Source organism: Hemitrygon akajei, chromosome 5 (genome assembly GCF_048418815.1).
Source record: "Hemitrygon akajei chromosome 5, sHemAka1.3, whole genome shotgun sequence".
In the NCBI taxonomy this organism is placed as follows: Eukaryota; Metazoa; Chordata; class Chondrichthyes; order Myliobatiformes; family Dasyatidae; genus Hemitrygon; species Hemitrygon akajei.
The window spans coordinates 53516722-53543844 of record NC_133128.1 but is presented as its reverse complement, the minus strand read 5'-3'; the positions used below and the strand labels follow the sequence as shown (position 1 = coordinate 53543844).

The 27123-nt window shown below is 39.4% G+C and overlaps 1 protein-coding gene across 5 annotated transcripts in view; it reads left to right on the top strand.

Moving 5' to 3' along the window:
• epha6 (eph receptor A6) overlaps positions 1-27123 on the top strand; it is a 691207-nt gene that overhangs the window by 616770 nt on the left and 47314 nt on the right. For all 5 annotated transcript variants that reach the window (XM_073045584.1, XM_073045587.1, XM_073045586.1 and 2 more), the window contains 3 exons: positions 7739-7924; positions 14636-14697; positions 17925-18134. In XM_073045584.1, the coding sequence (XP_072901685.1) occupies positions 7739-7924; positions 14636-14697; positions 17925-18134 (458 nt within the window). The remainder of the gene's footprint in view (positions 1-7738; positions 7925-14635; positions 14698-17924; positions 18135-27123) is intronic.

The following is a 27123-nucleotide window of genomic DNA, read 5'->3' as shown; positions in this document are numbered from 1 at the left end:
CAGATTTATTATCACTGCCTTATAGTGAAATGACTTAATTTGTGGTAGCAATACAATGCAAAGACATAAAATAACTATAAATTACAAAATAAATAAATAATTTTAAAAACTAAAGGAATGCTGAGGTAGTGTTCATTAGTTCATAGGCCATTCAGAAGTCAGCTGGTGGAGGGAAAAAGCTGTTTCTGAATCAATGAGTGTGGACCCTCAAGCCTCCTACCTGATATAGGAGTGAGAAGAGAGCATGGAAGGTGAGGGTCCTTGCCGATGGATGCCACCTTCTTAATGCACTGTCTCTTAAAGATGTCCACTGTAATTGGGAATGCTGTGCCCATAATAGATTTGGCAAAGTCTGTAACCCTGTGCAGCCTTTTGGCTCCATAATATGCTGTGATTCATCCTGACAGAATGCTCTGCACCATATATTCGTTTAAATTTACAAGAGCCTTTGGAAACACACAAATTTTCAGTTTGCAAAATACAAACTATGCAAAATCACATCAAGACCAGAAAGCAAAAAAACAGAACCCCCGATATGTTTCACTGAAAAATAGGATTTCCAGCAGTGGGTATGAAAATGAACTGAGGTCTTCATACCTTGTCAATAGTAATCATAGTTACTGCATTTTAAATAGTAGTATTTGAAGTTGCTATAATAATGTTAATTACAAACATTTTTACAAAATCATTTAATATCTGGAATAATGCCAAATAACAATATAGTTCTCCAGCCAAACAAATGCATGTTAGCTATAGTCTCCAACGAGTAGAATCACAATGGATTCTCCTGTAGCAAGAAGTCTAATAATTTATTTTGTGTAAAACCATTTAAGATAAATACTTACAATCTGATGCACTTTCCTTTAGACCTGCCTAAATAATGAATGGAAGCCTGACAATTTAGAGCCTTAAAAACTAGGAAAGGCATGTCCTGGAGTAGGGCCCTGGCCAGTCTCACTGTCTGCCCCCCCACACTTTGTCAGGCTATGGAAGACTGAAAGACTTGACCCAAAACCTCAGCAATAACCCAGTGGGATAGAGTGGGCTTAAAGGGAGAACAGGCCCAGGCTTCATGTGCTAAGATCCTGCCTCTAGAATGCTTCTGCAGCTGCTTTTGATTATAAGATCTTTTGACAATTTTTTTGAATGCTACTAGGAGTGATTTTAATTATTGAAATGTATTTAATTAATTCAATAAGGTTTTTTAAAAATTGATATTCAACCTCAAGCAAATAATTCAAAATGTTCCAGGTAAGTAAAATGAAGTAAATGAAGCACGTACTTTGTTTTATTGATCAGGGAAAGCACTTACTTCACTTCCCTCATTCTGCGGGTACAATGATGTCCTCCCTGACAAATGCTGAGGCTGCATTCACATCTGAGCCCCTCGCTGGTACCAGTCTAATTTAGGGTTAATGTTTTTGTCCACCACACCCACCACATCAGTAAAATGGTGCCCACTGATCAAAGACTCACTGTTCATGCACTGGTCTCAGTAAGGGGTCGACTAGTTCAATGCATCACCTCTAACCTTCAGAACATTCCAGATTTCCATAGTGGCCTTTTATGAACTGAAATCCATGATTTTATGAGACCCTAGCAACAAATTAATAATTTTTCCTGTAAGCTCTGTGGCACTCTTATTTTCCAGTTAAGCTGCAGAAACTGGCGAGTGTGAGGTAGTGGTGGTGATGGGGGGGGGGGGGGGGTCGGGGCGGGTGCTGCACAGTCATTTCACAGGATTATGCTGACCTCCACTCTTCACTCTCTTCTTGCTTGCCCTGATGTTAATCTAATTCTTGAGATGAAGAGAAAGCAACATGTAGGAAAGAAGCAAGGCCCTTTGTACCACATACAGACCCAGTGTAATGGTGTTGGCAGGGGTACGGTAGAAAAGCTACAACTGGAATGTGTAATATTTAATATCAAATTCCCTTAAAAGTACCAAATGTGCCATTCGGAGCTTTCCTTTTAAGCCTTGGGCCAACCTTTCTGTACTCTCTCTGAACACCCTCTACCATCTCCCTCTGATCAATGTTGAATCTTTTACCTTTTTTTTAACAACTGCCATAGACCATTCCTTAACATTGGTCCCAGCAATGAACTATTCCTGCTAGACTGGCAATAGACCTGAGGAAAAAAGGATCATTGAACCCAGGGAACTCCAGTAAAATATGTTCTGTTGAGGTCTAGCCATTAAGACTCACTGGTCATCTGACCCACTCCCTGATCCCTACCTCATTTAAGGCTGATGCAAATCATGTCTGCAACCCCCACACCCACCATTCCATCAAAAACAATATAAATCAGTCTGCTTATTCGAAAACTAGTTGAGATTGGCTTTGAAAATAAGGCTAGACAGGTTAAGCTGCCTACACTTCAAAACAGTGATTACCCAAACTAAATCCAGAATGTAAACTCTTTATTTATATTTGGGCTTAGTATTTAAAGCTGCTTCTCTGTGTAAAGATTTTCATGTCTGTTTGTTGACTGATTAAAACTGTCAAGTCAATGGAGTTGAGTTTGTTTCCCAACACATTGGATTCAGTAATGGTGGATTCTGCAGGCAGTTTAGCAATATGAAATGCCATTACTTCAAAAACAGTAGACATTTTGGGGGTTTGTCATAAATGCCATTAGAAGAAAGTTGAGATTTATCAATGTAACAACAATCGTATTTTAACTCTAATGGGAATTAAATTATGCATTAAGGTCAGAAGGAAACACTTAATGTATTTTTAAGGACTGTGCGATGGGAAGAATTAATCTAGTTCGTGTGTTGCAAATAAGCAGGAATGCAGAATGATAGGGCTCCTGTCTGAGGGCATACTAAAGAGGTAGGGTTGCTGCTTGCTAATTTAACAATATCACTGTGGCACCTGTTCTATCCTCATGAATGGATGCAATTTTATGATCAAAGTGTACGTACTAGAGGCTACTTGCTGATCAGTAAATGAAAAATCCGTTAGAACACAAGCTGTTGCTAAAGGCTGGAGGCAGTCAGCTAAATTTGACTTTTATCTTGCTGAGCAGTGACGGTGAATTGCCCAGCCACAAACTAAATGACTAAATGATAGAATTGCCACACAAGTGGGTGATAACCAGCAAAGGAGCAAGTCTCATTTCTTGTGGCAGTGAGTGAAGTTCAGGAGGCCTCATTATTGTCGGAGGGTGAATAGAAGAACACAAGATAAGAGCAGGAGGGAGACCACCAGACTCCTTAAGTCACCCCCGCCACTCAAAATAACCATGGCTAATATCTGTTGGCATCAACCCTCCCCATAACCGTCAATTCTATCTTACAAATGTTCTTCTATTCCCATTTAAAATATATCTGATAAACTAGCCTGCACTGCCTTCTGGGGCAGCGAATTTCAGAGATACACCACTCTTTGAGAAAAGAAAAGAAATTTCTACACACCTAAATTTTAAATGATCGTCTTCTTACATCCACTTTTAGGTAAAACAACCAAAATATGTACAGAATTCCAGGAATTGCCTCCGCAACACCCTGTATTACTGTGACAAATATACCCTGTTGCTGAACTCCAACTCCCGTGCAATAAAGGTCCAAATGCTGATTGCTTTCTTAACCTCTTGTTGGTCCTGTCTGCTAACATTTTGTGATTCATGCACAGTCTCTAAACTTCACTCATTTGTAGTCCCTGTCCAGTCAGATAAGAATCCACCTTTTAATTCCTCTTACTGAGGAGCATGACCTTACACTTCTCCGCTCCATTTCCAGGGTTTTCCTCAGTCACTCTATCTATCTGTATGTTATTGCAGAATCACAAATCCTCATTGCAACCTGACCTCCTGATTTTGTTGCAGCTGCACACTTGGAAACCTGATATGTTGTTCCCTCCTCCAGATCATCAATATAAATGATGAGCAACTGTGGACCAAGGACCGACCCCAGAGCATTCTACTAATTACTGTACCCCCTTCAGCTCGGAAAGAACCCATTTATTCCAACACTTTGTTTCCTGTGTGACGGCCAGCTTTCATAACCATACACTAGTCTCTTATGTGACAACTTGACAAATAGCTTTTAGAAATCTAAATAGACTGTCTACATGACCCCCTATATCAACCTTCCCTCTACTAAGCAAATTTGTCAAGCATGATTTACCTTTCATAAAACCATGATGATTTGGTTTACCTATATTCAGCTTTCCTACATCATTATTTATTTCCGCTGATGATCAACTCCAGAATCTTGTAGCCTGTAGTTCCCCTCCTTCTGTCTTCATCCCTTTATAAAGAAGGGGGTCACATTAGCTGTTTTCCAATCTTGTTGTAACGTTCTGGAAATTTGCAAGTTTTGAAAATGTTTAACCAATGGCCCACTTTCTTTGCAGCAACTACATTTCGAAACTTTAGGTGCAAACCATCAGCTTGCACCACCAAGCGGCAATTTGTCCTCTTTTAGACTTGTGGCTTTCTCTTATGCTTTATCCCTTGTGCCTAGATTTTTACAAGTTCCTCCTTGTTATTTGTAATTAGCCCATCTGCAGGCTTAAGGATACTTGCACACATAAGAGTGGGCATTCGAATAAAGACCACTTTGGCTCCATTTCTGCCCTCTCTCTGTCTGACAATTTAAACATTGTTTCCCTTAGAACACAATCCATTTGGGATCTCCAAATGATAGAAGTGCTGCTGGGAAGCATTTTGTCAGATGTCAGACAGCACTTAACGCTGTATTATCACACCCTAAGATATTAAATTATCATATCAGCATTTATAAAACTCACTAAAATGGTGATCTTTTCTTGAAATCATTGACTGCAGTTTTCACCTCATCTCAGTCCTAAGTGGCCTTTCCTTAATGCAACCGAGCAAAGCAGTAAAGAAAAGCACCACTCTCATGTTCATTTAAATCTACTTACAATGTTATCAGTTAAAGCAGCCAATTAGTGAAATCATAAACAATTATTTAAAGTAAAGGTTCCTGGCAATTGATGCCCAGTCAATACTGTTAAGCAATTTAGCTGGATCAGCGTGTTCTACTCTGCTTTCTAAATGTGTTCCTTTGAAATCAGAGTACGCTGCAAACAAGTGATTATGAAGCATGCCTAATGCTACGGTCCTGCTAGAGATTTCTAGGTGAGCTTTTTCTCAGCATTTTATACATATTGTAAAAAAGCAAACGACCCATGTAAACTTCAAAATTATCAGCTCCTCTTTTGCTAGTTCACTCATAACTAGTTATTCTTCTGTTAAAAATTATGGATTAAAATAAAGACTATTAAGGCAGTCATTGGGGATTCCTTGTGCTACTACTTCTAATGAGCCATGTAGAGTGATTGATTTCAAGTATACAACATACATTCCAATTCTGGAAACCTCTTCTGGAAAGAAAATCACTTGGGCAATAGCGTTAGCACTCAGATCACTTATCTGATTCCCAGAGCTTAATGTTCTTTAGTTCGAGGTTTATTATGGATTGCACACTATTGTTTAAAAATAAAACCTGTGAATCTTTGAGTCTAAACAGCCACTGTGTCATTTGTCCAGTTCTAGTGTTTGCTGATACAATATGCCAGTATACAATAGTGTACATCTCTTTCTTTGGTGCATTGGTTTCTTAATCCATCAGATTTTGGGTTTCAGGACATGCCTAATCTTGAAGCTGATGCACTTTCAAGGAATGCAATCTCAAAGTCAGATCAAACCCACTTTGATGTTTCAATTCCATGGCTATAATTATTCCCTATTTTGTTTGCAATGGAAGACATTTCCTCACAGTCAGGATATTTTATATTGGAGTTAGGGCACCTATTGTCAAAACAGAATATTTCAAGCTACTAATGTGAATGTGTGCAGAATGTAACTTTCTCCTTTTTCACAACTTGGTAGCAGAAATATAATATCAGAAAGGTACCAGTTATCAAATCTCAGTGCTAGTGGCCCACATTCACCACATCACCTTCTGAATACATTCTGTTAATAGCTGGCAGCAAGATCAGGGGCTTGTTTCATTTGTTTCAGTTAAGTTTAACCCCCGTTTCCTGGATTTCAAAGATATTGAGGTAACTCAGACTGCCGTTACTTTGATAAACATGAGATAAGACTCATAGTTTTTCACCTCCACTGTCTTAAGTCTTTACATTGGGACTGAGTGCTGTGGAGACAACCTGCAAGATCCTTTTATCCAGCTCCTGAAACCCCTGACAGATCTCTTCATACTTGTGCATCAGTTAAATTTTGTCTAAACGGAGAGAATTGGTAGAGGCTGTTCATTGGGTAATGGATTTGACCAATCATGGAGAAACTCACTCACAGACTTTACCAACTCTGAGCTTTAGAAACATAGAAACATAGAAAACCTACAGCACAGTACAGGCCTTTCGGCCCACAATGCTGTGCCGAACATGTCCCTACCTTAGAGCTACCTAGGCTTTACCCATAGCCCTCTATTTTTCTAAGCTCCATGTAGCCATCTGGGAGTCTCTTAAAAGACACTATCATTTCTGCCTCCACCACCACCGCCAGTAGCCCATTCCACACACTCACCACTCTCTGCGTAAAAAACTTACCCCTGACATCTCCTCTGTACCTGCTTCCAAGCACCTTAAAGTTATGCCCTTTCGTGCTAGCCATTTCAGCCCTGGGGAAAAGCCTCTGACTATCCACATGATCAGTGCCTCTCATTATCTTGTACACCTCTATCAGGTCACCTCTCATCCTCTGTCGCTCAAAGGAGAAAAGGCCGAGTTCACTCTACCTATTCTCATAAGGCATGCTCCCTAATCCAGGCAACATCCTTCTTAATCTCATCTGCACCCTTTCTATGATTTCCACATCCTAACTTTAAAGTATCCTTATTTTTAAAAAGTCATCTCCTGTCAGTGATGCCTAATGCACTGTACAGTAGTAGCCATGAGTTCTGCTCTATTTCCAAAATGCCATTCCATTGAAGCCAATGAAAATAAATTTCAGAAAAAGAACAAAGTGCTATATTACATAGATATTTCATGATGAAGGATGGATTTCGGAGCAATATCTTTTTTGTATAATAAAACTAGTGGTGGTCAACTATTTATTTGCATTTAGTGAACTCTCACTTTTTATGAGCCGACTTCATTGTGTTTCTGAAGTTAACTAGGAAGTGTGAAGTAATATCAACTTTCATGTAAAATTCTAGGTGATCTTAAAAGTTCTGTGGCGAAGTCACACCGTTTGGTTTCTGCAAGTTTAGTGCACTGGTTTTGATGTAAACCTTATTTCAATCTCTAAAAATTTAGATAACATTTCAACGTTAAAGTAATCGTAATTTAACATTGAATTAATTCCATCAAAAATATGCTTGATAATGTACAAAGATTTCCCACTGCCTAGAATAAATAGAATATATTAGAGCAGACATTGCAAGTCATTAATAATTTTTTATGAGCAAAAAAATTAGCTGCAAATTACACATGCTACAAGTACACATGAGATTTAACATAGCTGGCCTCTCATAGTGGGATAACACATACCTTGATTTATGGAGAAATGTAACCCTGGAGCAAACTGTGCTCAGGCCATCCTATTATGCACCTGAATCCTATCTATTTGCAGATTATAGCAAGAATATCACATCAACGTACTAAAGCTGTTAACTACTTTACACAGAGTATTTTAGACATGCTAATTAAAATGATGACCTCATTAACTCAGGTACACTTGATGATTTTGCAAATGTATTTACCAAGCTTCCTGAGTCACTTATCCTAATGATGTGCATTTTTAGGGGAGTTTGGAGAAGTCTGCAGTGGTCGACTAAAGACACCAGGGAAAAGGGAGATACCCGTGGCTATTAAGACCTTAAAAGGAGGTTACATGGACAGACAACGAAAGGATTTTCTCAGAGAAGCAAGCATCATGGGCCAGTTTGACCACCCAAACATCATTCGTTTGGAGGGAGTCGTTACAAAAAGTATTTCACTTTTCATACATTTCTGAGCATTTCTCCATACTTCAGTGGGTTGAGATGTGACCATGTTTATAAGATGTATCCATAAAAGGTTATGAGGGCTGAGCAAATTATTGGGCCATCTTGGAAGGGCTGTTATGGTGTGTTGGCCTTCCTCAGTCAGGGGACTCAGTTCTAGAGATTAATGAACACAATATTCCAAGTGTGGTCTAAGCAGGGTTCAACAGGCTGTGAGGTAACGTAGAATTATAACTGTCATTATAGGAAGGATGTAGAAGTTTCAGGGAAGGTGCAGAGGAGATTTACCAGGATGCTGGGTGGATTAGGAGGATAGTTTGAGTGGGTTAGGGGTTTTCTCTTTAGAGTGAGGGAAAATGAGAGGCAACTAGATAGAGGTATACATGATGATGAGATATAGATCAGGTACTTTTTCCCAGAGCAGAAATGTCTAATATCAGGTGGTATCATTTTAAAATGATTGGAGGAAAGTATGTGGGGAGGGGGGGGGAAGATGTCAGAGGTAAGTTTTTTTCACATAAAGAGTGGTGGCTGCCAAGGGTTTGATAGAGACAAACACATTAGGAACACTTAAGAGACTCTTAGATAGGCACATGGATGATAGAAAAATGGAGGGCTGTGTATGAGGTAAGGGTTAAAATGATCTTAGAGTAGTTTAAAAGGTCGGCACAGCATCATGGGCCTTAGAGCCTGTACTGGACTGTGCTGTTCTATGTTCCATGTTCTGATTAATCATTTTAACCCAAATACTGGCAGTAGGAAAGAGCTTGGGAAATTGCTTTGTGGGGGGAGAAGGGAGATAAACTGGTAGTTAGCTGCAGTAAGATGATTTTGGGAAGAGGGATTGTATGATTGGCTTGTTAGACCATTAATTTGGAATTGGGTAGGTGAGAAGCAAGTTCGACATTTTAATTTTTATTCAAACCAATGGATCAAGGTTAAAATAACTCTCAGATAAAAATGTTTTTCATGTTTGGAATAATGATCACAACTTGAGTTCTCAATATATCTGGTTTGAGATTATTCAGAAAATGGTAAATTTTAATTTGACTTAATGTGTATGTTATATCTTCATTAATCAGAAAATGTTTCCATAAGATGAATTATCTTCTATTGCAGAGTTTATAACTAATCATTTACCCTTTAAAAATGTCATATTTTATATGGTTTTCTTTGCATGTGTGTCTGCATTAAGAGCACAGTAACTTTCAACAATGTGAAACTGTTTTTTGATTCACATTGGAGTTGAATGAGTTAAACTTGTCCCATGAAAACCCAGTGGAAATTGGTTTGCATTGCGCCATTTTTATTGTGTCAAACAGTGATGCCAATGACCAATTTATCTGTCATGCCATCTCCACACCATCTGCCCAGATGGTCAAGTTCAAGTTTATTGCCATTGAACCATACACATGTATACCGGCAAACGAACAACGTTCCTCTGGACCAAGGTGCACAACACAGTGCATATAACTCGCAGACGACATAGTACATATAATTCACACACAACACGGTACACATAACTCACACACAATGTATAAGGTAAATTGCCACTAATAAATCAACAAATGATAAATAATGTTCCAGAAGACCGACATTTAGCTTAAGGAGCATTTAAAATACAAGTCAAAAAGTAAACAGTATAACACTGCTGGCACTTCATGCGTCATGAGACCTGGGTGGTGACAATGAGTTCGGCCGTCTCATGGCCTGGGGGAAGAAGCTGTTCCTCATCCTCATAGACCTTGGCCTAATGCTATGCTACCTTCTGTCCATGGTAGGTGGTCAAATGGATTATGGCATGGATGGCTGGGATCATTGACAACGCTGAGGGCCCTGTGTAGGCAACGCTCCTGATAAATATCTCAGATGGGTGGAAGAGAGGCACCGATAATCCTCTCAGCAGTTCTTGCAATCGTTTGTAGGGTCTTGAGGTTAGATGCCTTGCAATTCCTGTAGTATTTGGTGATGCACCTGCCCCGGATACTCTCAGTGGCCAGAATTGTTAGAGGGGGGATGGGGAGGGGAGCTAAGGGAGAAGCCTTGTTCGACTCAGTGTCTTCATGAAGTGGAGATGCCACTGCGCATTCTTGACTAACAAGGTGGTGTTGAAGGACCAGGTGAGATCCTCCTTTATGTGCACTTCCAGAGACTTGGTGCTCCTAAATCTCTCCATGGAGGATCTGCCTATGTGCAACGAGGATTAGTCAGCCTGCATCTTCCTCCCAGCCTAGACAATTATCTATTTAGTCTTGTCCATTTTGAAACTCGAGTTCTTGTGCTCGCACCATTCTACAAGCTGCTCTCCCTCCTCTCTGTATGCCATCTTGTTGCCTTTTTTGATGAGGCCATCAGTGAACTTGATGATTCAGTTTGAGCGGAACTTAGCTGTCGAGTCATGCATCAGCAGTGTGAACAGCAACAGGCTGAGTACACATCCCTAAGGGGTGCCGGTGCTCAGCATGGTGGAGATAGAGAAGCTGTTGCCATCACGGACTGACCGGGGTCTTTCTGCCAAGAAGTCCAAGATCCAGTTACAGAGAGATGTGTTGAGACCCAATGAGGGCAGTTTAGCCACCAGCTTCTGAGGGATGATTGTATTAGATGCCAAGCTGAAGTCAATAAACAGCATCCATTTTCCAGGTTCGGTCAGGTTGGAGTGGAGGGCAGAGGATATGGCATCGTCAGTGAACCGATTTGAGTGATAAGTGAACTGCAAAGCGTCCAGTGTAGCAGGAAGATGGGATTTAATGCAATCCATAACTAGCTGCTTAAAGCATTTCATTATTGTTGATGTCAGTGCCAATGGACAGTAGTCATTATGGCAGGTTGCCATCACCCCCTTGGGCACTGTGATAATGGTGGCTGCCTTGAGGCCTACAGGGACAATGGACTGTTCCGCAGAGGTGCTGAAGATGGCTGTCAGAACCTTTGTTTACTGGGCTGCACAGTCCCTCAGTGTCCAATCAGATATATTACCAGGCCCCGCAGTTATATGAACAGTCTGTTCATAAGTGAGTCTCTCATTTTGGATGTCTGTGTTGCTTGCAACTATTAATTAGGATTCTGACAGCTGCTGAAACATCTCTTAAAAGGAACTTGTTTCTTCTGAGGAGGAAAGGCATCAGATCTGTTCGACTCTGGAATCAATGGTTGCCTATAACAAAATCATTTCTTTTCTCTCACTGTAAATATCTTCCAATGGAGGAAGGTCACCAGGATCAACACTCTGATTCCATATTCTTCACAGTCATGAAATGCATTGACAACTTTGGGGCCTGTGGCCTATTGCCAGGCCAGCATCAGTTCTGTTGTTCTTACACCTGAGTTTGTTATCGCATTGTGGAGCATGGAAACTGGCCCCTTAGGGCACCGAATCCATATATATATGTGTCTGCTATATTTTCTTATATTAGTTTTTACCTTTCATTTGTTGTTCTCAATTTCAACAATAAGGGGCCTAAAAGTTGTAATGGACTTGGAAAGAAGACTTGTAGCAGAGCTGTGGAGGGAGGGAGGGTCCTAGGTTTCAGTACCACATTGTGTACAAGACTCTACAAGAGTGGTGTGCAGTAGACTAAATGTTCAAGGTGCAGACATATACTGGGACCTCCGACTGTAGCAGAGATAGGAAAAAGACATTTGAAGTTTGTTGGATATTCAAATGGGCCAGGGAAGTTATTGACCAGCAAGAACAAATTGTAGTGGCAAGAGAATCCAGGGGTGACATGATTGAGCAGATAACCGTGAGAACAAGATCAGTGGGGCTGTGGAGTAGAGAAGAAAGTGAACTCCAACCTGAAAACCTGAGAGGGTTCCCGACAGAGGATGGTGAAGGTCTTCAGTTCACCACCAGTAGCCCATGAAAGGTCAAGCCCTTTAATGATGAAACTGGCCTCAGTCATTTCTGAAGATCACCTTCATTTTTCAAGGTCAACACTGTTCCTGCACCTTCTATGTGTTGTAGTGAATATTCCAAGCATTCTACATTACTCGACATTACTGAGTTTGCTCGTCAGTCTTCGTGTGCTTTTGCATCAAGTTAAGAATCCTGACTGTGCACATCAGGCAACAGGGTTTTACTAACAATTTCATCACGCCGCGTATAAGTACATTGTACTCTGTGATTACATTTCAAGGCAAAAATTTATTTTCCTCTAGTGCTGTTTCACCTCCACATTTCTCCTTTGTGCCTCCTCATTTTCTCACCTTAATTTTGGCCATTGCTTGCTCTTCCCTGACACTTCTAATGACCTTCTGAGACAGTTTATACCGTTCCCCACTTCTCTGTTAGACCACCCTCCCTGCTGTTTGACACAATAGATGTGTGAAATAAAATGGCTGTGCCCCGGAGATCTTAGACAACAGACATCATAATTCAGTGACAAAATTGTGCCAGCATTTTGCCACTCAAATATTGAGCATATTTTAAAAAGTGAAACAGCCTTAAAGGTAGTTTAGTATCCCAATGTTCTCATTAATTGAAAATATTACTTCAGCCTGGTTCTCTCAAGATTCAGTAAACTAATTCCTGGGATAAGGTCCAATGAGAGCACAGTCATTCAGTGCTTAGAAAAATGAGCACTGGTTTCGTTGAAGTGCATGATATTCTGCAGGGGATGTGTAAGGTTGATGCCAAGAGTCTAAATCCCATGGCAGTAAATTCTCGAATTCTCGAAAAAATTCATGAATGTGTCATGATGAGGGGTTGGGCATTTAGCACTGAGATGAGGAGGGTCTCTACTCCAGAGGGTTGTGGATGCTCGGTTTTTGAGTGTGTTCCAAACTGAGATCAATAGATGTTGGAACTCCACTGATTAACGGATATGAGGATTGGCAAAAGTATATCTGGGGTTGAGGATCAGTCACAGTAATGAAGAGTGGAGTAAGCTCAAGAGGCCTTAAGGCCAATTTCCTGTTTCCCATGCTCTGGTTGATATATGTTTTCTGCTTTATAATTTGTAGCCAGTTATTGCTGTTTTTAGAATACAATTAAGTGAAATTAAGATTGACTGGTACAGACTCTGGGTCTGAATTTGACTGTGCCAATGTACTGAAAATTGTGGTTCAAAAGTTTGTTTCTTTTTATATTCAAATCATCAGCAAAACAAGGGAATAGCATGTTCTCTTCCAGATAGTAAAGTGTCTTTTAGGAATGTGCCAATCTGAGCTGGAAGCCAGCATGAGCATTAAGATTTTCTAAGATGTGACATTGATATATTGAGTGCATCAGTCATACATATGCATTAATCTTGAGTATCTTCCTTTGTAATTCTGGCACCAAATGAAGTGATTTCATCCAGAATTATGACAAATCAAACTATTAAACCAAACAGCCCCTACTCATTAATTCATATCATAGCGGGGCTAATTAACACTACAAGTCCTTTTGTTAAAAGAATGAATTAAACATATTAACAGATTATTGAAATGCTTTTCAAAATCATTAATCTAGGATTCAATGCCAATTGGGTGTTTGCCTGTGTTTTCGCTGTTCTTTCATAGCTTGCTTTGTTGCTGCTGTAAAAAAAACTGTCATTTTATGATAACTCTGGGCAGATTGCCTCTACTATGTGCTTAGGTTTGGCTAGACACAAGGCAGAGAAAGGGAAAAAAAACCTCTCTATTATCCAGGGACTTAGCTGTCATTGGGACCCGCACAGATGAGTTTTTGCCACGTTGAAAGCACCCGAAAAAATTTTCACCAGTTTCCAATAGGTCAGTTAATTGGTTGCTAACACTGGACACATGTTTAGCTTCAATATGCGGCCAGGCATCGTTATGAACACACTTAAGAGCTGGCGTGAATTTTAAAATATCAACTTATATTTGTGTTTTAAACAAAAACATGAAAATAGAATTCAGTTGCAGCATTTTCACAGCTGTCTGTTCAGTATTAAATATTCTAACATTCTTAGTTGTGGATTGAATATAAATTGCCAGGGGAGCATTTAGCACGAGAGCAGAATAGTGTTTTTCTCTATCACTCTCATCCTTTAGATTTTTGTAAGTAACATTAAGGGTAGTTACATTTGTTGCATCCATTGAATGCAAATTACTTGCTGCATGCACTTTGTCTCATTATCCCTAAAGCTTATGCATGCATGGTTGAAATAAAGAACCAGTTGTGCATTCATATGAGATGAGACCAATGTTACAATGTGGCCTGTGAGTCCCACAAAGTCCATGAAAACCCAGTGTCGCAGTAAGAATATTGCTAAATGAGACTGATTGACCGGCACCAGATTTTCCAGTATATTTTCCATGGGATAGAAACTTCCAGCTATGCATTTTCCTCATAGTGCTCAATCAAGACAGAGCACATGTAGAGGGCAAAGCACTCTCTGGGTTGAACTTTAGCTGTCTTCAGAAAGACAGAGGAAGAATTCAGAAAAGCAGTCTAAAGCAGACAAATTAATGTTAAAATGTTTGCTCAGAGATTACAAAGTGGATGGTAGTGCTTTTTAAATTTGTGGAAGGTTTAGTTTGTGCCTGCAGTGGATTTAATATATTCCCTTGCTGTCATTACATCTGTTATTAATGCTCAAATGTATGACTGTTCATCACTTCCTAATAATCAGAATAGATACTTCTGCAAGTAAATTTACAATTGCAATAAACTCTCAGTCCTGCACCGAAGCCAAAGTGTATGCACTTCGTTTAATGTATTGATTGTTCCTTTTGCTTTGCTCACAGGCCGGCCCGTAATGATAGTTGTTGAATACATGGAAAATGGATCCCTGGATTCATTTCTGAGGGTGAGGTAGCCAACAGATTCAAGTACAATATAATATTAATGTATAGAATAGATCTGAAATTATTTGTTGCAAACAGATTTTAATTTGGAATTATATGTGGTGTCAAGTGCAGAATAATTTGCATTCCCCAAGATATTCTTCCGTCTATTTTTATTATTGATGTCATGTCAAAAGAAGTTCTGATTTTCAGAGAAGGTTGTTGTGAGTCTTCATGGCTAGTAATGTTACAGTTAATGAACTATAGCCAAGTGGTATTTGAATTAACTTATTGATTTAATACATTCACATGCATATGAGTGTATAGGCCCAACATAGTGATGCTATTACAAAGAAGGCACAACAACAGCTATATTCCATTACGGGTATGAGGAGAATTGTTATGTCACCAAAGACACTCACAAATTCCTACAGATGTACCAGGGAGAGCATCCTAACAGGTTGCATCACCATCTGGTTTGGAGGATTGGAAAAAGCTGCAGAGTATTGTACACATCATAGGTACTATCCACCCCTCCATCCAGGACATCTTCAAAAGGTGATGCTTCAAAAAGGAGACATCCCTCATTAAGGACCCCCTCACACCTAGGGACATGTCCTCTTCTCATTGCTATCATCAAGGAAGTAGTACATGAGCCTGAAGACACACACTTAATATTTCAGGAACAGCTTCTTCCCCTCTATCATCAGATTTCTGAATGGACAATGAATCCATGAACACTTCCTCAGCAATTTTCCCTAGCTCTTTGCACTACTTATCTACCTTTTTTAATATATACTTATTGTAATTTATAATTTTCATTACTATGTATTGCAACGTACTTCTGCCTCAAAACAACAAATTTCATGACACATGCCAGTGCAGTGATATTAAATCTGATTCTGAATACAGCCACAAGTAAAATGAAGGTCTGCCTGGTGTCTCCTGTGTTATGAATGATACCACAAGTCTTTACTACCAGCTGGGAACTTAACTATCAATTCCCCTGTCTTGGAAGACTAGCCTATGTTCCTCACAAGACAATTCATTTTCTTGGTGATCTGGGGAATGTTTCTGATTATGGTTGTTCTGATTCTACTTTCAGTAAAATTTAAGAACAAAATCACAAACACTTCATCCAAACTGTTGCCCCGCTGCAGATTCATTGGTACTCAACAGCCACCGAATGCCTCATTCAGCTAGACTCATCTCCCAGGTTCTGGTGCACACTGCTCCCGGCTTGCTGATCGTTCATATCGTTGTCACAGATATTGAGCATGGCATGCTGGGGTTTTCTCTAGGTACTGCCAATGACAAGGCTCCCTCTTTGAACAGCAAAGTAAACTCGTTGTAGAGTCTGACAGAGAGTGCACTGTCTGTGGCTTTGCAAGGATCTGAGCCTAGATGAAAACTCCCATCACAGTAATAATGTGCCCGTGCAGCCTTCCAAACTGGGCAAAGTGAAAGAAGAAATTATACAAATAATGTGTAGAGAGGATCTGGAAAGTAGGTTTAAGAGGGGAGAAATATAAAGGAGGAAGAGAGTAAACACGAGACAGAGAGAGGGCTGGAAATTATTTTAGCTAGATGAAATGTGAGAAAAAAATGCAATGGATTCAAAAACTACAAACCTCTGAGTTGGGATCATGACAGATATTAGATTTACAAATCTGAACCCTGACCCTAAAACTTTTAATTGGGGTTTCTTTTTCATATTCTTTGTTTATTTATTTTTTTATTTAGAGATACAATGCGGGACAGGCCCCTCCAGCCCTTTGAGCTGCATTGCCTAGCAACCCACCAATTTAACCCTAGCCTAATCATTGGACAATTTACAATGACAAATTACCCTACTAAACCATGCGCACATAGGAAGGGACAAACAGTCTTGCTTAAAGAGGACGCTGGAATTGAACTCTGAGCTTTGATGCCCTGAGCTGTAATAGTATTGCGCTACCATGGTGTCCCAAGAACTTTTCTTCGGACAGTAGAAAAGGCCATTTGGCCCATAAAGTTTCTGACAGCTCTAACCATCCTTATCATCCCCATTTTCCCATTTGTTTCCATGAAGCCTCTTTCACATGCCCTTCAACTATCGCCTAACCCATCCCAGTTCTCCTACCACCTGTCTGCACGGGGCAATTTATATTTATCAAATTAATCTACCAGAGACAGATCGGTAAGCTTTCAGAATGTGTGGCCTGTTTCATATTTTGATACAGCGGTTGACTCCAGATGTATCTACATAGGCAGTTTGCCGCTATGATGGCAAATGTGGCAGCTTGTGAGAGGCAAGAACAATTTAGGGGAGAAGTTCTACAACACTACCTTTGGACAAAGTGGACAATTGTACTTCTTCCAGACCTATCCCCAATTAATCTATGGCCCACCCAATCAGAAACCCTCGCACATACCCCCTTTGACCACACATAAAAATATACCCAGTGTCTCACCCTTCATTCCCACTTCAGCTTGCTGTGAAGCTACCTGGGAAACAAACTGTCAGCCAGACTGACTTCAGCCTGGCAACCTGTCACTAACAAAAGATGCTAGCAAAGGATACGCACTCACACTGTGAAAAGCATTTGACGGGGCGCTTCCACCACCACCACCCCTACAATGAAACTAGTCTGTGCTTATAAGGAACCGCAATTAGCTATATCTTTTCCAAAGCTTGTTCCACCATTATATTAGATATAGGCTAGTCTTCCCTCTGTCCTTTTATTCAACTTTATCTGACTAAAATATAACAGTTCTGAATAATTTAATATTTAGATATGTTTAATTGTATTGTTGCATAAATATTTAAAGAGTATTAAACATTTAGAGTATTATGAAAGATTTTTATCAATTCCAAATCTTTTAAACTGCATTGAGTTAAACTAATTGAAGAGGAGGTTTATAAAATAGCTTAAGGATGCTGTGAAAAATGTAACATTAGGATATGGATCAATAAGTATCAAGATACTTTGGTAAATAAATGTAAAAATTCCATGGCAGAGCATTTACAGGGTTAACAGCAAGAATGGTTTAGGCTGATTTAATGGTGGAAACAAAATGTATTGATGTTATTAGGAAACTTAAGCATTACATTTTATATAGAACCATTATACTTTAAAAAATATATATTGTACAATATATGAAGAACTGGAGCAAAATTATTTCACATTCACTCATGGTGAGAGCTGTAATCTAGCAGCATAAATTCCTTCTGTATTTAATGCGGCTTTCCAAACTCTTGTACTCTTAGAAACATGACGGACATTTCACAGTCATCCAACTGGTGGGCATGCTTCGTGGAATAGCATCTGGCATGAAATACCTGTCTGACATGGGATATGTACACCGAGACTTGGCAGCTCGCAATATACTTGTCAATGGGAACCTTGTCTGCAAAGTGTCAGACTTTGGTCTTTCGAGAGTGCTGGAGGATGACCCTGAAGCTGCATACACAACAACTGTAAGTCAAACATCATCAGTAAGCAATGGTAATCATTTCATTGGGGTTTGAGTGAGAACAGTCTAAGTGCTCATTTATTATAAAGTGCCTTCGACCAAGAGACTTCATGGAATATGACTTAATGTTACTGAATTCTACACCCATACAGATCTTTCATCTATCCACGTGCTGATAGCTCATATTTTTTCTATATTAAGTAGAAATCTCCAGACAGATCTTTCAAATAAGATGTTACACATGTATTCATCAGCAGCAATCAGAAGTACATCAGTCTTCAACTCAGTTCATTTTTGGAGTACATCCAATTCAATAGATATGCCACCTACTCCGGATGCACATGGTTGTACTGTTGTGTATGCGCGATGCAATATCTGTACATCTGCTTCATGCTCTGCCACTCACAGTAATTGTGATGAATAGTGCTGCTCTGATATTTACCCATAGACTGGAACACCAGACAGAGACTGATCAGCAGCAACAGTGCACACTACAGGACCATTTACAATTGCATCAGTGTGCCACCTTCTATCAGATAATGTAACTGCAGGCGCTTCTATCTCAGGACAAATGCTGGCATTTTACAGGATGAAAATTCCAGTGACTGGAATCAAATAAAGTTTAAAAGGTATACAAAATGGTTGCTAAATATCCACATGAAGGATTGACTGCTGCAACTTAGCCACATTTTGATGATGGGTGTAACTTTGAGGGAGTAAATGTACATGCCTTGGACAGGGATTAGAGATTTTCCGGGAACGTCAGTAAAATGAGGTTGGGTTCTGAACCTTTATATCTTGTGTGAAGGAAATAACTATTGGGATATGATACAACACAACTTGCAATAGAGACAGATAGTAGTGGACCAGTGGTGTTCTGTGTACAGAGTCATTGCCTCAGATTACTGTTTCTGATGCTCTCTGCATCCCCAAGCCCTCATAATTGACTAGAGATACTGGACTATGTTATATCACCTGAAGAAATAAAGTTTACATTTACACTTAACACTGGGGCAATTGATTTCTTCTTAAGCGTGAAAAGTAATTCACATGTGCAGGCATGTATGCGTAACTTTGTAATTATAACTTTTAAAAGAAAATTATTCCTGGAATATGACATTGACAGCAAAGCCAGCATCTTTTGACATCCCTGCATACTGCAAAGCACACGGTGAACCAACTTCTTGAGATCTGGCAGCTCCCTTAGTTCATCTGTGTAAAGGAAGTATACTTGTTATACTTGATAGGACATATGTAAAATAACTTCAGTTCAGGGGTAAATGGAACATCTAGTGGCTGTTCTTATGATTTGACCAGCTCATTGCATCTATCATCTAGCACAAATCTTCTGACTTACTGTTCAAGTCCACTGTAAAAGGTCAATTTTGATGTATACTGTGATACCATAATCTCTAAACACATACTGGGCTCTAGGATTGTATCAGTTCAGGCAGTTACATCTTAAGCACAGTTAAACTCCTTTGAGAAATCTTAAAGGAGAAAATTCAGCTAAATCAAAGTGAGATTTGGCAGCCCCATGCTCTGGTTTTTTCCTGAACTTGTTTTTAATCTGGTGAATGAATTACTGCAGTGAAAAGAGTTGCAGTTCTCGGAACTCAGTCACAAAGAAGATATATGATTATTGCCTGGGACTTTATCATGCAAGGAAATGTACACTTTTTTAGACTACATTCCTCATGTAAGATGCTCAGCCCATCTTTAATATTAATAAAAAACACAGTTAACGCATTAGGACTTTTTTCCATCCTTGGCACATTGTCTTAAAATCGAATGCGGTAGACTACAGCTGTACATTCACACTCATGTGCTTCATGTCAACATTTACTAAGTTAGAAATTCTACAGGGGCAAATGTAACATGTTCAATAATATGACAGTCACTGTAGGTGAATCAGGAAGAACAGAAGGTCCATACACTTGAGGGATTTACTTCACCACAACATCTATACTCCATTTATCATAATCAAAAATAGTGAAAATTTTACTATAGCAGTATTTTTATTTTCCTCAAATGCTGATTAGGCAAAACATCATTAATTTTTTATTCCAATGGTCATCTGAGCAATAATGTTGTAATTTGAGAAGAAACATTCATAAATTCTACAGTAAGTGTGATTGTAAGGAAATCACATTTCATTCTATACACAGAAGTCATCGCAGCAGAACTACTCTTTTGCAACATTAAATTTTATGATAAATCAATTAAAATTACTTCATATTTATTTGGCCTTAGGTTAATAAATCTGAGTCAACAGCTATCTATTTTTCTCAAAAATGTTTCTCAGATATTTATTTCTCTGAGAAACCCATTTCCTTGAGAGGAGGTTTACAAGGATGTTGTCGGAATTGGAGGGCGTACCTTATGAGAATAGGTTGAGTGAACTTGGCCTTTTCTCCTTGGAGCGACAGAGGATGAGAGGTGACCTGATAGAGGTGTATAAGATGATGAGAGGCATTGATCGTGTGGATAGCCTGAGGCTTTTTTCCCAGGGCTGAAATGGCCAACATGAGGGGGCATAGTTTTAAGGTGCTTGAAAGCAGGTACAAGGGGGATGTCAGAAGTAAGTGTATCGCACAGAGAGTGGTGGGTGCATGGAATGCACTGCCAGTGACGGAGGTAGAGGTGGATACAATAGCGCCTTTAAGGAGACTCTTAGATAGGTACATGGAGCTTAGAAAAATAGAGAGCTAAGCAGTAGGGAAATTCTAGGCAGTTTCTAGAGTAGGTCGGCATAACATTGTGGGCCAAAGAGCCTGTAACATGCTGTAGATTTCTATGTTCTATGTTCCCAGAAGTGGTTCTTAGCCTTTCCTTATATGTCTAAAATAGTCTCTGAAAACATGCATTGGAGATGTGTTGGGGGAATCCTTGCCACAGCTGCAAGATGGCTGGCTGTTTCATTGGTAGATTGCAGCATGCAGTTTTAGCAATGCTGTTGAGTGGCTCCATGTCTCATCAAGAACCTTAGTTCTATGAATAATAGACACTGAGCTACGTAGACCCTGCTCATCTTATGTTGTGCTGCAGCAAGCGGCTGATTTCAAAGACCATGGCCGTTCATCTTTGTACAGGGAGGGAAATCTCACTTTCTGAGCATCCCTCATGGATATCTTCAAAGTTCAAAGTAAATTTATTCTCACATATACGTTACCATGCCATTTCCTTGTAGGCATTTACAAGAACAAATAAATGCAATAGAATTTATAAATAACTACACATATGCAAAGACCGAAAAAAAAACAAATGTGCAAAAGAAGACAAACTGTGCAATTAGAAAAATACTGAGAATATGAGTTGTAAAGAGTTCTTGGAAGTCAGTCTATAGGTTGCAAAATCAGTTCAGAGTATTGGTCAATAAAGAGGTCAGAAGCCTGATGGTTGTAGGGTACTAACTCTTCCTGAACCTGGTGGTGTTGGATCTGAGGCTTCTATAGCTACTGCATCATGATGAGCGCATGGCCTGGATGGTGGGGGCTTATATGATAGATGCTGCTTTCTTGTGGCAGTGCATCATGTAAATGTTCTCAATATACTCATGTCCTGCTGTGAGACGTTCTTCCTCTCGCTCCTTCTTCGTCCATCTTCCTTTTCCGGTAACTGGTCCCGCTCTCAATGCTGCCAGTACTACTGGCAAAGTTGACCTGTTAGAAATTAACTAGGAACCAAGCGACGGTAACAAGGCAGGGATGATGTGGTAGTGTAGTGGTTAGTACAATACATCACAGTACCAGCGCTCAGTGATCAGGGTTCAATTCCTACCACTGTCTGTAAGAAGTTTGTATGTTCTCCCCATGATGTATCTGTTTCTTCTGGGTGCTCCACTTTCCTCCCACTTTCCAAAGACGTATGGGTTAGAGTTAGTAAGTTTCTGGCATACTATGTTGGCACCAGATGCGTGGTACACTTGCGAACTGCCCCCAGTACATCTTTGTATGTTTTGATGTTTTGATGTACATGTCACAAATAAAGCTGATCTTTAATCTGGTATCATTTCAGGAATGTTAGTGAGCTAGGGTTGGGGAGATTTTCAGAGAAGCAACAGCCCTGCTGCTGGCAACACTACTGGGACTCTCCGCACAAATGCACTGATGGTGAATAGGTTAATTTTAAGCTGCACTTTCCCCTTCATGCCTCTGTAGGGGAAATGCCCGTGAACGTTTCCATAAATGGAAGCAATTACCACGCAGAGAAGCTTGAACATCAGAACAATTAGTAATTGGCACATTACTCCCTCCAGAGATTAGTAACTTTAAAGAACTTAAAAAAATCAAACCCTTATTGAATTACAGCAGAGCCAGTATATATTCATCTGTGAACTTGCAGTAGCACTTGATGATCGATGGTGGGATTTCCTTTCTCCTTCTGTGCCTTTGATCAGACCACATTTTGAATATTGTGAGCAATTTTGAGTCCTTTATCGAAAGAAAGGCATGCCAGGCCTGGTGAGGGTCTAGAGGAGGTTCACGAGAATGATTCCAGAAATGAAAGGTTTAACCTATGGATGTCTCCGGGCCTGTACTGAATGGAATTCAGGAGGATGAAGGGACATCTCACAAAATCCTACCAACATACAGAGACGCAGAAACAATGGACATAGAGAGAATGTTCAAATTAGTAGGAGAGTCTAGAATCCAAAGGCACAGCATCAGGATAAAGGAATGCCCCTTCAAAACTGAGACGAGGAGGAATTTCTTTAGCGAGATGACAGTGGTTCTCTAAAATTGGTTGCCATGGAGGCCAAGTCCCAAGGTGCAATTAAAGCAGAGATACAAGTCCTTAAATGGTAAGGGGATAAGGTTTGTGGGAAGACGGCTGGAGAATATAGGGTTGCAAAAAAAAAATCAGAAATGATTAAATGGCAGAGCAGACTTGATGGACTGAATAGCTTAATTCTGCTCCTCTAGTTTGAGGTCTTAAACCATTGTTCAGCCATATATGTTGAAAGAAAGAAATTAGCTGAAGCCGAAGTGATTAATACTATAATCTGCCCACTCTGCATTGTTCCACTATTGTCCTTGCCAGTTTAGTATATAGTGTGACTAACTGTCAGAGCTTTGCAGTTTGGATATTATTTTTGAACTGTTTAGTGCCCAAGGTAACGTCCAGTAGAACCAAATTTTCCATCAGTAGTTTTTGTACTAGTAAATTGTAAATTAAAACAATTACAAGTTCTATGAAGAAATTTTTATGAAAAAATGGAGTGTAGAATTAAATATCAATGTATGTATAACAACAATATTGCATTCTTTTATTTCACATTTCAGTTTGTGTGATTGTTGTTGTCTGTTTACTTCAGATTTTCTATAAAATTGTACTAAATGCATTATGATAAACAAATTGCTAAATGCTGAAGTTATTTTTAAGTGTTAGTCACTCATTGTTCCTTAGTCTGCACCAAATTTCTCCTATCAAGTGCTGAACATCTTGCTAGGCTTTGTAACAGATGGAAGAAGCAGCAAGTTTACCCTATAGAATACTAGAATATAAAAGTTCACAAGCTTGACAGATCTTAGTGACAGAACTGTCTGATTTAGAAACTAAGGCAAAGACATGGACCTCATATTTGTCTGTTATTGGGCAGGCCTCCTTCCCAGCAATACTCATGGGATTGCAGATCTATTACTCGTGTCTTGCTGTGAAAATCATACATTCATATCTACCACTGGTTGAGTTCAAAGTTCTACGTTTTGATGTGTGAACTCTAATAAGCCTTGTTGGAATCACAGCCAAAATTGAGAATGTTCTCGGGATTATTAGATTTTTGTTCATAGCCAGCTGGTATTGAATTTTGACTTATCACAATGAAGACCAGATGCTCTCCCACTGAGCCACCTGATTTCAGGCATTCACTATTTGAAGGGGTAGATTAGTATATTCGTTAAACCGCAGGAAATTGAATTTTTTCATAAATTTGTTCAACAGTACGTTGTTGAGGAAGTTATATTCAGGGGGTGAGAATGGTGTGTTCCTACCTGAATGCAATACGAAAAGACAAAAGAGCCTGCCTGTTATGGATCTAGGATGAGTTTTGACCTCAAGTAATATTAAGTAAATAACTTTAAAACATTAAAATAATATAAGTAATTTTTAAAAATCCTCATTATCATTAGGCCAGCTCTGATAATTGTAGGATGAGACTGCCCCCCAGTAAGAAAGGCTCTATCAGGAACAGAGTGGAGTTATAGAGAGCTGTTAGCTCATTGCATACAAGAATTGGGTCCTTGAACATCTTGGACTTACTTACTTGGGAGTGGATATAAATTCCAGACAGTGCAATTCATCCCAGTAATTTATTAATTTGGTGGTTATGAGCCTTCATATTTACTTAACTTGCCCACTGCACCCATTGTGCAAAACCTGATCGATCCAATTGCTATACAGGCCCATGACTGGCATAGATCCTACTTCCAAATACACAGGCTGTCCATCAGCACCAGTTCATGACAGCACAGTGACAACTGCAACCCAGGCTGGGAATTGCCACCATAGTGATCATCCTCCTAATGAAGGCATTGCATTTCATTTATCTACAATCCATTTGATAGGTGCCAGGGATCGAATATATCAGATTAATATCAGATGTCTGGGTAGAAATGGTTGCATATTTAAAACTACAGCATCATGCTAATCAGAGGACAGATGGGTTTATCTGCCTGAGCCAAGTTAACATTCTGCTTACTGATGTGTAACTTCATTTCCACTTATTAACTATTGAGTGTTAGGGGTCCAGTCAAAGATCGGATAAGGTTTTTCACAAAGCAACCAAGATCATTGTCCTGTGCTTTCGATTTCTGCCAGAGCTTACTTGTTCACACTTTGAAATATGGAGATAAGCAGTAAGCATATACAAACTAAATACTATTTCAAGAATTTTCTCAAAATGCTTCTTGCATTACTGTTCCAAAATATGGATGTTTGATCTATAAGTGAAGGAGTTCAGTGTGTTGGCAATGGTCAAGTTGGAGGCTGTGGGTCAGCAAGTACTGATACGAAGATCAGCGATCCCCATGGTTAATGAGTAACATCAGCAGAACTGTGCATGAAGGCTAGTGTTTCCCATGCCCCGTCAGCGAGTTCCTCAGGTCTGTGAGACCTGAGATCAGAAGACAATGTGGGTAGGAGGTGCAAGGGCTGGTGAGGTCTGGGTTTGGAGGTCCATGCAAGTCCAGAGTTCAAGGCCCAGATTTCAAAGTCCCATGACTGATGAATCTTAATAGGTAGAAGCCTGAAAACTACAGCATAAAAACAGGCCTTTGGCCCATCTAGTTCATGCTGAACTGTTATTCTGCCTAGTCCCATCAACCTGCACCTGGATCGTAGCCTTCCACACCCTTCCCATCCATGCACCTATCCAAATTTCTCTTAAATGTTAAAAGCAAACCCCCTTCTGGTGACAAGCTTCTGCTGACAGCTCGTTCCAACTCTCACCACCCTCTAAGTGAAGAAATTCCTCCTCATGTTCCCCTTAAGCATTTCACTTTTCACCCTTAAACCTTAACCCTCAAGTTCTAGAGTCACCCAAACTCAGTGGAAAAAGCCTACTTACATTTACAAAAGCCTGTTTGCATTTCACTGTATATTTCAAGGTCAATGCGATAAATAAATGAATCTGAATCTGTATCTTTTCAAAAATAATTACTTCTTGAGAAATTAACTGAACTAGGCCACAGTATTGCTTCTGTCCCTAATTATAGCAAAATATTATTTTGTACTCATGGTGGCAAAAGGGATTTCATTTCTGCCACTCTGTCGCTCTATTCATTCAGATTGATGAATTGTTTTAATTAGTCCAGGCTGCCCCTGATTAGATTCCAAAAATCATTCCAGATGCAGATTGCAATATTGAGAATTTTGGAACAATACTGTTTCATTGCACAGCATGCAACTTTTATAGTTTCCTTTAAACATACGATAGAATAGCATTGCACTATTTATATTCATGTTATGGTTGTCCATGAATGAAATTTATGTAAATATAATAACTAAATAATCAAATCTATTTCTTTTATGTATAAAGTATAAATACCCTGAGGTATTCACAATAGTACTATAGCTGCAGAATAACCCGGGTATATATGCTTATGCAGCATGACCACATTTAAGCACAAAATAATCCTTTTACTCAGCTAAGCATCATTCGTCAGAGTAAAAACTAGTTAGAGCTATAGCAACGAAAACCTGCGTGAGAGAGCTCTGGTGTGATATTTATAACTCCTTTGGTGTCACACTTTGCTTTGCTTTGGGCCTGTTTTATGTAATGGTTGACAAAATGCTATAATGAGCTGTGGGACTGTTTTGATATTTAAGAATTCTTTTTAGGTTTTGTTATATATAACCAAGCCCAAGAGAAGTGACACAGCAAAGATTTTTTTAAACTTTTTTTATCTCTTCCCCCAGCATTAGAAGAAATACTCATCATTATCTGATATGCTAAAAGCAATTTTTGTCAAATCTCTGCTTAAATAAAGAATACGATAGATATGCTCATTAAAAAAAGCTGTTTGCCAGTTCAAATCCAATCACTGAGTAATTCTAAACAGAGACAGTTTTATTGAACTTATACAAAGTAATCAATACCAACCATAATTAACTCTGTGTACTATAGTATGTCAAAAATAGCCAGAAGCTTTAAGATGATGACAAAATAGTTCTAAGCCTACTTGCTTTGGATCTTGATTTTGAGAATTCATGCAGTGAAACTGTCCTTTCACTTCGACAATTGGTTTCAAATCAGTCATGCAGAGAAGATAAAGATCGCCTCTTGCTCAGGAATGTTAAAGGTTAGGAATGAGTTGAGTTTAAGCACTCTCAATTCATCTTCCATTGGGGAGAAATCAACAGGACAAAGCTATTCTAAATTCAGCTCAGTGAATGAAATTGTGTGGGTGTCAGATGCAGGGATTTCTGGGAACATTTGACAAAGTATAGCATAAGAGAGTTCTAATGAAGATCGTGACGGATAGAATTAGGAG